The 14,863-nt window shown below is 31.9% G+C and overlaps 1 protein-coding gene across 2 annotated transcripts; it reads right to left on the reverse strand.

Annotated features, from left to right (window-relative positions):
* Window positions 1–6,033: 6,033 nt before the first annotated feature.
* On the reverse strand, window positions 6,034–12,048 carry LOC123920885 (pentatricopeptide repeat-containing protein At1g71210, mitochondrial-like). Of its 2 annotated transcripts, XM_045973215.1 has the most exons (3): window positions 8,921–12,048; window positions 6,876–6,989; window positions 6,034–6,787 (listed from the first exon to the last, which is right to left on the reverse strand). In XM_045973215.1, exon 1 carries the CDS (start codon window positions 11,671–11,673, stop codon window positions 8,983–8,985), a length of 2,691 nt encoding a protein of 896 aa, XP_045829171.1. In that variant the 5' UTR covers window positions 11,674–12,048; the 3' UTR covers window positions 6,034–6,787; window positions 6,876–6,989; window positions 8,921–8,982. The 2 variants fall into 2 exon arrangements, with proteins under 2 accessions (XP_045829171.1, XP_045829170.1); XM_045973214.1 differs by having other exon boundaries at window positions 6,034–6,989; window positions 8,921–12,027.
* Between the last annotated feature and the right edge of the window lie 2,815 nt (window positions 12,049–14,863).

Consider the following 14,863-nt stretch of genomic DNA (forward strand, 5'->3'; position numbering starts at 1 on the left):
TTGGACCAGTTTCCATAGATTTGAGATTATTCCTTCATATATTGAACTTTTGATAATTAATGAAATGCATTAAGTTTGTTTAGTTCAAAAAAAAAAAAGTAATGGCTTTGTTTTTTGCTTGTTTTTTTTTTATTTGCTCTTGTAACAAAAAAAAGGTCGGCATTTATAAGTCATGTTAATACATATCTTTAACTAAGTCACATATAAGTTATTCAAATAAAAAAATCTAGTATAAATAAAATAAAAAACTTAATGTTTAAAAGAGTTAATTGAACAAATATAAAAAAAATTATATTAGACTCTTTAACATATATCTTTAAAATACGTATTATTTAAAAAAAAAAATCTTTAAAATACGTACCCGCTATATAAAGTGTCAAATAATCTTTTGTATTCAAATGATTATATTTAGATGATTAATGAATTTTATTTAATATTGAATCTTGATGATAATAATTATTAATCTTATTTTACAAATTTTTTGACCGAATTTTAAATTATCAAAAAAAAAATTAGAACCAAGAGTTAAAATAAAAAAAATAAAAAAAACCAAACCGCGTGAGAGGCAAAAACATAATTTGTCCAAAAATTCATAATAATTGACAGAAAGTATTACCTACTCATCTATTAAAATATATCTCCATTTTCCTTTTTTTTGTTGATATGAATATGACGTATATCTCTCCATTATCTCGATCGACTTCTTAAGCTCTAAGTATATGAAACTTTTTATTTTCCATAGTGCCATCCATAAGATTGCACTTTTATAATAAGTTTTCAATCAACCTTCGTTGGGTGCAATGTACTCGCTAGGTATCAAAATATAAACAAAAATAGGTTAAAGAAAGTTTGGATCAAGAAAATAATTTTTTATCTATTTGTATTATATATTTTTGAGACAAATGGAATATTAATTGTTGAGGGAGTTTGGATCAAGAATAACCACATGATTGACTTATACACTTTATTTTTATCACTTGTAAAGTACTCAACATCCTTTTTTTTTTTACAAACTCAAACATCCACTTTTTATCCAATGAAATTTAAGGGTCCATTATGATTGATTTATTTTTTATATTATGCAAAACAATTTATAAAAATAAATAATTTTTTATGTGTTATTATAAATTTGTCAAGATGGTCTATAAAAAAATAGTTGTTACAATTTTCATTCAACATGAAAACTTATAAATTAATATAAAAATTTACTCAAAAATTATTTTAAACTATTTTTCATAAGCTCAAAAATAAATTAATCCAAATATATTTCATCTCACACTTGAACAATATTAATATGATATGGGTCATGTTGAAGAGTCTCACATCAATTGAGAATTAGGTATAATTCAATCTTACAAAAACGTCTTGTTAAGAATTCTCACATCGATTGAGAGATGATCTAAATAAATATTTATAAAGTAAAGTCAATTATCACCTTATAAATTGTTTTATAAAATTGATTAAATTCAACTCTCAATATTAATTGATATGATACTCTTCAACATGTCATCCTCCATACAATTCCATTTGTAAGTCGGTATATGTATCTTTAGTTTTTAATTTGATTTAAGAATTGCTTTTGCAAAAAATCAAAAATTTATGCAACCCCTAAATCCATAGAGGCCCCCCACCGTCCCACGTTAACCAACAATGTGTTGATGTGCATCATGATTTCAATAGACATTAACATATTGTGTTTATCACACACTTAATTTCAATGTAATGAGTATAATATAGTGACTATAGTTGTGAATCTTCCAAGACTCGTGAGTTTATAATTGACCAATGTGTGTTGGCTATACAACCTCCACGTTGATGGAAAGGGACTTTGCAAATTAAAATTTGCCTATGTGTGGTTTGTGTTTTATTTAGTTTTAAAAATTAAAAATATCTTCCGCACACAACTACATAGAGAAATTCTTTGGAGATTCATTTAAGATGGTTAACATCTATTGTAGAAAAACTAAATATGGTTGACATCTTCTAAAAAATATTTTTTCATACGCATCAATCAGGGATCGAACTCAAGATCAAATATTTGGTTTGTGTATTCTTAATTTGGCAAACACTAAACATGGTATTAGTAGATTTTCCATGTTTCCTTTTTCTATGCTTATCTTTTTTTTTCATCATTAATACTTGCTAGCTATGATTGTTTGAGCAATAGAATTGGAGATAAAGGAAAGAGGTGGCAAATGAGAGATAAATTGAATAAAATGATTGGTCCTATAGTTTTGTCAACATTAAGTGGGAAACAATGGAGAAGAGTCAACTATTATGGCTTTATCTTGTCTTTCTTTGTCTTAACTACGACACTATAATTTGGTTTCAACGTGCATTTTGAAATTAATATTTTTTCTTTAAATATATATACTAGTAAATCATCCATAGTCATAAAAAATGTGACACATATATCTAATTATATTATATATTCTGTAGTGATATTTTGATAATTAATAAATAACATGTCAAGAGGAGTTTCGATCTTAAATCATATAAGTATAAAGAGTCTCTTCTAAGTTAATCAAGATATTGAGTTTAATCTCTAAATTAGACGTGCAACAACGTTAAAATTTTTAGAGAGAATTTGTCCATTTGAGTTCCATAAAGCTCCAAGGATTAATTTATCGAGTTGAGCAGAGAAGATGCTAATTTATGAAAAATAAAAATAGCATTTTTGATGGGCCGATCACTTTTGATTCGAGATCGGAAGTTAGAGTCTTAGGGCATATTTTTGGATCGGGTCGATGGTCCTTTTTGGTGGTCTGGTGATTGTGGTGTGTGTACTAGGTGGTCTGGTGACTGTGGAGTATGTATTAGGTGGTGTCCGTCCTTTAGTTTTTTCATTGGTGTTCCGCTTATAATATATACAGCGTCTTTGTTTTGTAATTTCGATTATCCCGGCCTCTGTTCGTCTTGTGCACAGACCGATTATTATTAATAATATTTTGCCGTTAAAAAAAAAAGTGGTGGTGATTGTTATCCGTACAATCTATAACTATATTTATTCTGACTTTACTTGAATTGATCAATTGAATGTTATTATGCCAACGAAGAGAGAGAATTCCCTCCTTTTTTTTTTTTGCTTTTACCACCAGTTGAATTTGGTTCGGGGATCAGTTTTGGCATCAAGTGGTTCTAGCCCCCTCCCGATCGCTGTTGTGGGGGATCGAACCGCGATCCTCCCTACCAAGTTCAGCACCAATCACCACTGAATCAACTAACGATTGATTGGTTGGTTCCCTCCATTTTAAATTTTACCGGAGTCATGAAGTTATTATAATGGTGATGAATAACAAACTCAACATTGAGTACAAAAGAGTGAAAAGAGAAAAATTATCTTTGATTATTGAATGAATGAATATGGATTCTGTTACAAGCTACTATATATACATGCAGTTAAGCTCTAATTAAGAGCAGTTGGGATCTACACTCTTAAAATTCAATTTCTCCATTATTTTTTTTAATTATTTTAATTTTTAAATCAAAGACCAGAATTTTACTCGAATAATTGGGAGATCTGCTCTCGCCAACAAAGTATACAGATTTTTGCGATATACTCTATCTTTTGAAAACAAAGATATATGGTTCTGACGAAGCATAATAAATATTACATTCTGGGAATAATCATTATAACATACGTGGACTCATCTGCCACCTTATTTTCAGCAAAAGTACGTGACACAATTTGCTCGTGTACACGTACTCCTGTTCATAGATATATGAAGAGATATTCATATTGGTGCTATGAATAATTTTATTCGCATATATTTTAATAATAACACTAAGTGTCTAATTAAGTAAATTCATGCAATTTTTTTTTATAGATTAACAAGAAATTATGTGTTCAAACTGCATATCATAATGGATAGGTTCAGGGAGGGATCCGACATGAAAATTCGGTGTGGCTAAAATCTTAAAGAATATATAACAAAAAATAAAAATAAAGAAATAATGAGTATAAAAAAGATAATGTATTAATTAAGGCATAAGGTTCTTGATACACCAGTTCAAACTAATAGCAGGAAAAAAAATGACATCTTTAAACTATAGAGGCCACTAAAACAAGCAAAACGGCTAATTAAAACACTATAATTCCTGGATTCGTTTCCAACGATTCATAATCAACAACTTTAATACCCTCACTTGGATGTTGAGTTTTTGTTGCTTCTACGGTAGCCGAAGAACTAGTTATACCTTTACGTTTTGGATTAAAAATAAATAAGCATAGCTACATGTTTATTGTGTTTAATTTTAAAAAATAATAAATTGGTGCAGCAAAATGATAAATATAAACACAGGCCATGTTTTGAGGGAGTATGGTTACCGGATATGTACATCAAAAGCACAAAAAAAATAATTGTGAAAAATCTGGTGTGGCCTTAGCCACACATAGTCCCTACTTGTGTCCGTCCCCGGATAGATCTATTGTACTCGTCCGTAAAATCACATGTAGTTACGTCTATATAATATTATGTTAAATATTTTTATTGGAATTCGAGATATTATTATTTATGCATGAGTTTCAAGTAGTAGTTAACACTATGTGGAAATAATTTTAATGTTTAATTTTAACTTATACCTAGAGCCAGGGACGGATCCAGAAATAATTCATATCGGGGGCCGAAAAGTAACTAACCTATTTTATTTATAGATATTATATTTGTTTATATTGTCCATATAATTTTCTTTTGGTATCATATTATAAGTACGAAGTTATTCTCTCTCAGCTGAATTTTTTTCATACGCATGAGTCCAAAATTAAACCTTTGAACATCAGTTAATATTACATGCAATATTCCAATTAACTGAGCTATATTTATAGGAACATAAATTATATAATATACTAATACTAAGTATATATACTATTGGAGTTGGAGTAAAACATATAATATATATAATATAGGAGTATAATATATGTATATTTATATGTAAGAGATGGAGGGGAGAGGGGGGGGCCTTGGCCACTACCTGCCCCCCGCCAGATTCGTCCCTGCCCGTAGCTGTAGTGGTTGGGTAACTAAGCAGTCTAAGTCTTTGTTTACTACGAGAAAGGATCCTTTCAATTTATTTTCTCTCAATTTTTACATCTCAACCATCAATCAACTTTAATAAATTTCTTTTAGATTTAAATATTATTTTATATGTACAATCTAATGGTCCAAATACCAACATTATTTCCTCAAATTCTTTTTTCCAAATTGAGAGGATCATTTCTCGTTTACTACTTATGAGTTGGTCTTTGTTAAGAGATTTGTTTGAAGTTTAGTGTAGTACAAATTCATTCACCACTTTCCGTGTGAAGAGTATTAATAAGCTATTGGAGATGGATTGGGAGGTTCATATTTTATTTTTTTATGGGACAAGTAGCCTTGTGGCTAGAATTTCACCTTTTAAAGGTAAATAAATGAGAGTGTCAGGGTTCGAACCCCAATCCCTGCTCTTCACAAGACTGTTCTGTTCTTCTTCCTCTGTTTTTTTGTTAGTTTTTTGTTAGTATTATTCACCTGCTACAACATCATGAGTTTTCCTCTCTCCAGCTACAGCATCACAGCCGTTTAACGCATCCAATGGTTGAAAATCAGTTGCCCACGTGTGAGAGATACGACTCACTCTCTCACGCTAGAATCCGCCTAGTAAGTAACCCTCAAAATTGTTTCCCTTATAATCTCTCTTTTTCGGGCTTTAAGCCGCCCCTCAGCAATATAACTAAAGATAATAATAACATTGGCCTATAAAATGTCATTTAAAACCTGATAATATTTCAAAAAAATTGGCAAATTTTGTGTTATCTAAACACCATTATTGCTTCGTATTATTGGCAGTTGTCGCTCATCACTTTTCCCTATTTATATTGTCTTTCTTTTTTTTGAAAAAATGTATATTGTCTTTCATTCAATCTATCTCTCTGTTTTTTTATTAATTAGGATGCATATGTGTATAACAACAACCCTAAAGTGAACTTTGAAATATAACACTAGTTTTTTTTGGATTCAAATATAACACTAGTTTACTTTCTATACATTGACAATTGTAAAATGACTTTGCACAAACATTCAATCAGATGTCATAATAATTTAAAAATATCATAATCTGAATCTCTAAAATAACTACATAAATATCTAATTAATAATATCTGATAAGACATATGTGGAAAACTATTTTTCATTGTCTAGTCGCTAGAAGATAACCATGATGCATTAACATGTATTAAATCAATGAAGATAGTATCCAGGAACACTTGATGAGGTTCCTTGATGAGATGGCGCAAGTCTCTTCTAACGTAATCAAGTTTCTGGGTTCGATCCTTGGATTGGAATGCAACAGTGTTAAAACTCTTAGCAAGAGTTTGCCACTCATTTGAGTCCACAAGACTCGAGAGATTAGTCTTTGCAGTTGTGCACAAAGAATATCCGATTTACTCCCAAAAAAAATCAATATAGTGGAAATAACCACTACAAAGCAGCAATGATATTCTCTTCAAGATCATGCATGAAGTACTATCTTTGTCTTCTGCCATATATAGATTAATTCATAGTTGGAGCTGCCCCATTAATACATGTAAGCACTTCTTGGCAACAAATTACCACCTTTAAGAAGGTCCTTTCAATATACGCAGCTTTCAAAGGTTCAAGCATTCCACAAGAAAACAGAGATGGTACAAAAATTAATGCACAGATCAGATGTGCATAACTTAGTTATGATACCACTGATGCCACAAGAAAACTACTTAAAAGACAGTAGTTATAATAAATCCGGCAAATATCTGTTATTTGAGCCTGCAATACTACAATCATTGGATGCCCTTGAAAATCAACAACTGTCTAGAATGTTATATAGAAAACATAATAACTGCGAAATATGATTTATATTACCTCTTAAGAAACACAGACCAGAACAGATGACAAAAGCTCTAAAGATTAAATGTACCAACAATCGGGGTGTAGATTACACTTTGATGATTCTCCCTTGCAACTATGCAATCTAGCCTGCAACAAATTACAGCTATCGATTTAAGTATTATTGTTATTCTGATATCTGTAATTGTTGTTTAAACTGGTTAGATATTTCCCTAATTGGTTAGCCATAAGCTTTCTTTTCCAGCCTTCATTTTCACATCATCCAAACAACTTAATAACTTCATTTGTACCTCAAATTGATGTAGCTTGTGCAAGGACACTACAATCCTGGAAAAGTTTCCATGCTAAGAGACTTCACACTACTGTCATAAATTATGTAACTCGTTAATTTCCACTGGTACAATTTGAATTTTAACATGTTCCACTGCACATTGATGTTAGAGCCTGTGCTCCTTGGCGAGTTTCATTCTCTCCGATTTGAGACTTCTCACAAAAGATCGTTATTCAGCCTGATTTCTCTGGGACCTCTTCTTCTTAGGTAACAACACTCTTCACCCTTTTCAGTTCTTTCTTTGTGTTTTTTTCTACTGCTTTTTTGTACACAGCCAGTTCTTTAGTTTCACTTTTAATTGGATCCTGTTAGCTGTAGGACTTTATAGATAATTATATATGCTATCCTAATTACTATTATTATATATTGTTTCTATCTAGTTTCCCAAGTATGAAGTCTCTGGCAAAATGAGTTATCACAAGAGTTCAAACTTTACCATGACCTCAAATGTGGCATACACTTATTTATACAAATACAAGACTCTAAATCTTAATTAAATAGGGACACAAATCATGATAATAACGGAGTAATATAAAAATTAATCTTATGTTATATGGTAATATAAGATATTCTAATACAAGAAACTAATCCTATGAGATAACCTAAGATACTAAAATATCAAGGTATTACAATATATTTTCATATCTTTTAACATGTACAAAAAATAACTATTGCTAAATGATAACAAGGCATTATAGATTAAGCTTTCGAGAAGGATGTAAGGAATATAGATCAGAGGCAAATTGCAAGGTTGGTGTATGAAGTGAGATCCTTATAAATCAGTTAACTATAATATTTTAGTTGCAATGACAGATGCCAATGGCCAATATAGCACTGGCATGAAACTCCGAACCCTTTATGAAATGAGGAGTCCATTTCTCAAGGAATTTGAGCACATTCTCAACTTGCCGAGATAAAGTGCATCAAACAGATGATATTCTATCATGGCCAGATGATTGGAAAGATAAAAGACAGAGCACTGTCGTCAAATATCAGCCATGGCAACGCCATGGATGACTGTGGTGACGGGTTTTTTTAAAACCGCTGTGGCCAGTTTGTGAACGATGGTGGTGCCACTGCAGTTTATGGCAGCCTAAAATGGTGTTTTTTGGGCTTTCAGCCTGCAATCGATAATACTGAGACAAAGGCTTTCTATTAATTTCTTTGTGAATAACCCACCTAGCGGCTAGCGGGCAGGTTCAAAATATTTACGGTGAAATAGCAAAATCCAGTGTCATATGAACATATAAAATAAATGGGAAAAATAATCTCCTATTTGCCTTCTCTTATTCTGACAATCAATAGATAAGTTAAACACAATAAATGAGTAGTGACTGACACTAAGAGCAACTACTGTATTGAAATTTGAAATCTATCAAATTTGTGTCAAGACACATAATCAAATCAACTGATATTATTTTTCATTCTGTGTGATGGCAACTAGCTTGAAAAGAGGATAACAAGCAATGCTTCAACCTTAAAAAATACAGTATGACAAACAAAATGATGTATATAAAGCTATGCCCGATTTTATCACTAATGTCACTCTAGTGTGATAAATAATACAAGGTGGAAACATATTTTATTCCTAATGCTTCCACGAAGAAAAAAAAGGAGGATCATAAGAGATACAGCTCTAAAATTACACTTAGATGGAATGAAAAAAAAATCAATGTATCGAATGTAACCATATTTTTCAATAATCAGACAAGAATAACAAGATCCTTACCAAAATTGTATGAACCCTTCTGAATCTTTAACACAACAACTGATTCTGGTTAAATGAATATGTTAGTATTCTCCGTTGAATAAAATTTTTCGTACATTTCTTCCAGTAGTCTCTGTTGGATAAAATCCTTCATGGTGCATTTCTTCGAGCCACTGCTTAGTCTCATAATTTCTCCCATGTTTTGAGAATCCATGTACCATGATATCATAAGTCCAACCATTAGGTTCATAACCCCTTTGACGTATCCTATTAAACAACTCACAAGCTTGGTTCATATCATAACTGGTTGTTCTTCTCAGCAGCAGATTGTAGGTGTAAATGTCAAGTGGAAAGCACAACGCTACTAATTCCTCGATAGAATGATTTACTTTGAGACAATCAGAAAATACACCAATAACAACGGTCAGTGTAGAAAACGGAGAACTTTCTCCCTCTTTTTCTCCTCTCATTTTAACACATGTATGATAGACATTTGGCGTTATCAAAGAATGAAAAAGAAGTATGTTGCCAAGAAAAGAAGTTAATCTACGTCCCATTTTCATATACACTTGAACAAGATTTATAGCTTCAGGATATCTTTTCAATGAGCAAAGCTTCTGCACAAGATTCTCATAGCATTCAATGCCTGGATTTAATCCAGCGTTTAACATGTCAACCAAGATACGACGTGCAATGTCAGCCTTATCATGTGCAATGTCAGACTTATCACATGCAATGTCAGCCTTATTGTGCTTGCAGAGACCATTAATCATAGAACTATATAATCTTTTACTTACCACACCCTGGTCCCGGAGACTATAAAAGAAATTTAAAGCCTCGGAAATCCTTTCACTTCCCAAATAACTATTCAACAACAGAGCTTGAGAAACAATGGTGGGCACAATGTTATTCAGTAGCATCAACTCATATATTTTCCTGGCCAAATCTGTCTTACGGGCATGCCCAGCTCCGTCGATGAAAAAGTTGAAAATCTGAGTATCGGGTTTACCATGAGTCAGCATGTCCAATAAATTGAAAACACGTGTTATTGGATTATCCATATCAAGTAAACTGAAAATAACAGCTCTGCACAAGGTTCGCGTCAGTTGAAGATTCTTCTCTTTCATTTCAACCAGAAGGCGAGCAGCAATGTCTCCCTTCTTTTTCTTAATAAAAGAATTAATCATCTTAGAGTAAGACAGTCTAGCAGTTGCATTATTAAGCTCCCCGTGAATCAAATAACCATCTTCTACTCTTCCAGCTCGGCACAAAGCCGATATAAAGTTGTCATACGTGACAGCGCTAGGCGTAAAATCATGCTTCAAGGCAAAATGGATCAGCTCCTTCATCTCATCAACTTTGCGCTCTCTACACAAAGCATTGGCAAGCGTGGAAAAGGTTTGTCTATCGGGAAAAAAACCATTACTGATAGAACTTTTGAGAACCCCGCACGCCTCCTTAACACTTTCATCCCAACACAGAGTAAGTATCAAATACTTATAAGCCATTTGATTTGGATTCAATCCAAACTGAGACCTGGATTTGTACAACTGGAGCGCGACATCCACCATCCCAGCTTTGCAAAAGAAGCACAAGACAGAATTCATAGTAACCATATCAGGTGTCATACAAGACTCATTCATATCCACCAACAAATCAAAAACCTCACGAAGCCGACTCTCCCTCAAAAGCCTACAAATCAACATGTTATACCTAAGTAAACCAGGAACATACCCTCCAGAATCTCTCTTCTGTCTAAAAAACTCCAAAGCCTCATCCAACCTACCACCCTTCACAAGACCCTTTACACAAGCACCATAAGCATGTTCCATAGGAACCAACCCCGATTTCCCAAACTCCTTAACCACCTCAACAGCATGATCAAACCTATTCCTATCACACAACGAACTAACAAGTAAACTCACCTCAGAACCATGCAGTTCTTTCCCACTACCCAACAAGCCATTAAGATAATCTTCAGCCTCATCCAATCTACCCTGCTTACACATACACTTAACAACAATTGAATCGGTAACACTCGTTGCATAACCCCTAATACGAATCTGATTGAGAATAGTATTAAAAGCATTAAAATAATTATCCTCAGCTAGAGCATTGAGTAAAATATGATAACCAAAACCATCCAAGTCAAGACCTTGAAAACGCATTTTACCAAACACATGGAGTGCAACATCAGGTTTACCAGCAATTGCATAACCAACAACAAGGGTATCATTAAAACGAACCCTATGCTGAAAACCACGCTTCCTGAACAATTGAAGGAAATCAAGAACCAATGGCATTAGATTACCACGGGTAAGAATACGAAAAATCGCAATAAAAGTAGCGCGTGTGTGGTTGAAACAAGGTTGACGACCAGCCCAATCAAAGAATTTGAGGCAGGAGAGTATATCATTGTTGTCGCCGCCGTGACGGAGGACACGGATGACGAAGGGTTCAGAGAGAGGAAGTGAAAGGGAGGAAAGAGAAGATGAGAAATCATCGCCAGAACTGAGAATTTGGTAGATCCGAAGGAGGAGAGGGTCGTCGTAACGGTGGCGGGTTTGAAACCATGTTTTGAAAGATGAAGCGACGTCGTTTTCGTTTTCGGTTATGGAGAATGAAGTTGTTGGTGAATAAATTGATGTACATGATGGTGATGATGATGGTGATGATGTTGATGATGATGATGATGATGATGAAGAAAAGAGAAAATTGAATTTGAATTTGAATTTGGGTTTGTGTTTGGTTACTACATGTTTCAATGGTAGCATCCTTTGTTATGTGTACCAAGTGTTTGTGAAAATGCTTATGTTGTTTTGTTTTGGGTTCTTGTTGTCACAGTTTAGTCTTCATAGTCTTCGTGAGCTTTGAGTTTGGTTTTTGTTGTTTCATGAGTGAGGGGTTTTGTACATTGACCACGCTTAATTCAACAACATTTTCAAACTGGAACAAAATATATAAGGTAATAAATGTTCCTTTTGTACGATGGAAATTTAGATCGAAATCTATGAACATGAAGTGTTTCTGTATGATGACGCTGCTCGCGGCAGCAAGAAACGAAGGTTTATTGGAAGTGTTTCGGTAGGGGCAGTTCTGGAAATTAGGTTTTATAATGCTCATGTTTTGGACCAAAGATTGTAGTAAATTTTTAAATATGTTTTCTTCCGATGAATATATATAAATCCTAGATAGTTGTGGAATTGTTCATCTAAATCCTAATTCACAAACCAATGAAAACCTTTCATTTAGCCACATCATTCACTTACATCCATTTAATGTGGGGTACTAATTATAATTATTATTATTATTATTATTGTTTTGGCTTTTGGGTTATTATTCATTTTAATTTTTTTTGTGTTATTTTATTATTTTGTGTATTTTATTTTTATTTTTTTCGAAATAGTTAATGTTTTTGTTAATAATATTTTGTCCAATCTTTGTAAATATAAGGAGTTGATCGATTGTCAGGACTACTTTTTTAATGTTAGTAAAAAAAATTAGATAAAATAAAATTTACTGATGGTTGTTATGCCCTGTATGATTTTTATCATATTCGATATTTGAGTATGAGTTAAGCTGATTTATCTTTGCTCCAATAAGTTTCAAATTAATATAAATGTCAAATTCGATAATGTAGTAATTTTTTGGTAAAGGATAATGAAGACTCCAATAAGTTTCAAATTAATATATTTACTCCTATTGTTATAATTTTAAATTTACTACTTATACAAATAATTTTTTGACGTTATAGTATAAAATAGCGCATAAGACCCGTGCATCGCACGGGTAAGTGTCTAGATAAGTTTTTTAAATGTATAAACATCTATATATATAATTCATAGATAGTTGTGCAACCACTAATCTAACCCTAATCCACGTCAGTTACTTATATCCAATTAAACCACTCAATAATGTCACATCACTTCTACTTACATCATTGTCATCTTTATACACTTTTTCATATGGCTACATTTATATACCTATGACTTTTCATTATTCACCCACTCAACTAATAATAATAGGTTTTACTAAATTATACGCACTAATTAATTTTTTATACTATAAATTGAATTATAGTGTCCAATTAAGAATCAAATGCATAGTATAAACACACTTAATTTTTTATGACCACAAACCGTTTTCATAGCGACATGACAATTTATGGATTACCAACTTATTTTGGTAGATGCAATATGATCCATTGTAATCTTTTCGAAATGTATAAACACATCTTTAATATCTATCTTATATTTACATCACTTTTTTATTATTATTATTTTGTTGTTGTTGATGTTATTATTATAATTTTCATAATACTTATTGTTTCAATTTATACGAATGATTTTTCAACATTACAATATAAAATACCACATAATACCCGTGCATCGCACGAGTGTGGGACTAGTGGTGATACCACTTAGGATATCACACATTATTATCAAGTGATTAATTTTATCTAAATTAAAAAGATAATATTAAATTGATGATACAATATCTTAAATAAAGAATTGTATCAACAATTTTAATATCTATATGTCACATGGAACTCTTAATGATACAAAATAAAGTATGTATCAATAATCTATAAAACTCTTTGAATACTTTTATAGAGATGCTCTAATGAGAGGCAACATTTTAACTTATGCACTCTTCATGCTCTCTACTTAAGAACACTATTAAGAGGAAATTTGACAAAGTGATATATTGTGTTAACATTCCTATGTCATTCTATCAACTAAGGGGAAATTGACTATCAATTAATCATTTGTCAACTAATTTTGATTAACATATAATTTATTCGAACTGTCAGCTCTTACATAATATATGTGATGTCCCTATTAACTAAGTTAATCTCACGAAGACTCTTTTCCTCTCGATATTACTCTTCATTCTTAGTTATACTTTTGACCAAGTCGGTGGTGCACATCAATATTTTCTCGGTTAAATCAATATATTATATTATGTCTCATTAAAAAGAAATTATATTATGTCAAATTTAATTTAACTACAAGTAGTCTAGGATGAGAAATATTTAGGATGAAACTTTAATCTGGTGGCTAAAAATTCTAACTACAAGATGAATAAGTGGGATAATCAAGATTGGAATTCGATCCCCTACCAATATAATGTACTCCCTCCGTCCCAATTTGATTGATACAGTTGATTGTTTCACGCATGCCGATGCATAATTTTGACGATTAATATTTTTAATTGTATAATAGTAAAAATTATAAAAATTTATATTTTAAAAAGAGTTTAATTGATATGCATCGACAGTGTAAAATAGTTTTACACGATCGTCCAATAAATAATCATCATTTTGCCATGTCATGTAAAGAAAGTGAGGTGAAGTGGGGTGATTTAGCGAAAAACATGGTTGGTATTGATTGACAGTGTAATATTATTTTATACTGTCGGTACATATCTATTAAATCCTTTTAAGAATACTCATCGAAACGAATCAAACAACATTTTATATGCTAATATTTAATTTTATTTATTAATAGAAAAATAAGGTAAAAAGAACATCTGTGATAGTCCACAACAATCAACTCTAATAACGTCCTATGGTGGTAACGCGAACATAAGAATTATTAACCCATTCTGTCCATTATACAAAAACTGTGCTTTTTATTCTCTCATGGTTACAGTTACGAACGAAGAACATCATGATTCTCGATTTCTCTCAACAAGCTTCTATTTAGAGTGTAGTTTCTGGATTTTTGTGTGTGTTAATTGATCACTTTTCAACCTAGGTTAAAGGGATCTATACCCAAGTATTCTCCTCGAGCACTTTATATGTTTCTGTATAGTGCGGAGGAGGAACCGATTTCGCACGGTTGAGGTGATGCATTTACTATTTTACTTTAAGGTTTTTCTCATGTTTCATTGTCAATACTTTATTTCATTACTACATTACTAAATTTATATTATTTCCATCACTTTAGTTATATTGATGAT

This window comes from Trifolium pratense, linkage group LG4 (assembly GCF_020283565.1).
Source record: "Trifolium pratense cultivar HEN17-A07 linkage group LG4, ARS_RC_1.1, whole genome shotgun sequence".
Classification (NCBI taxonomy): domain Eukaryota; kingdom Viridiplantae; phylum Streptophyta; class Magnoliopsida; order Fabales; family Fabaceae; genus Trifolium; species Trifolium pratense.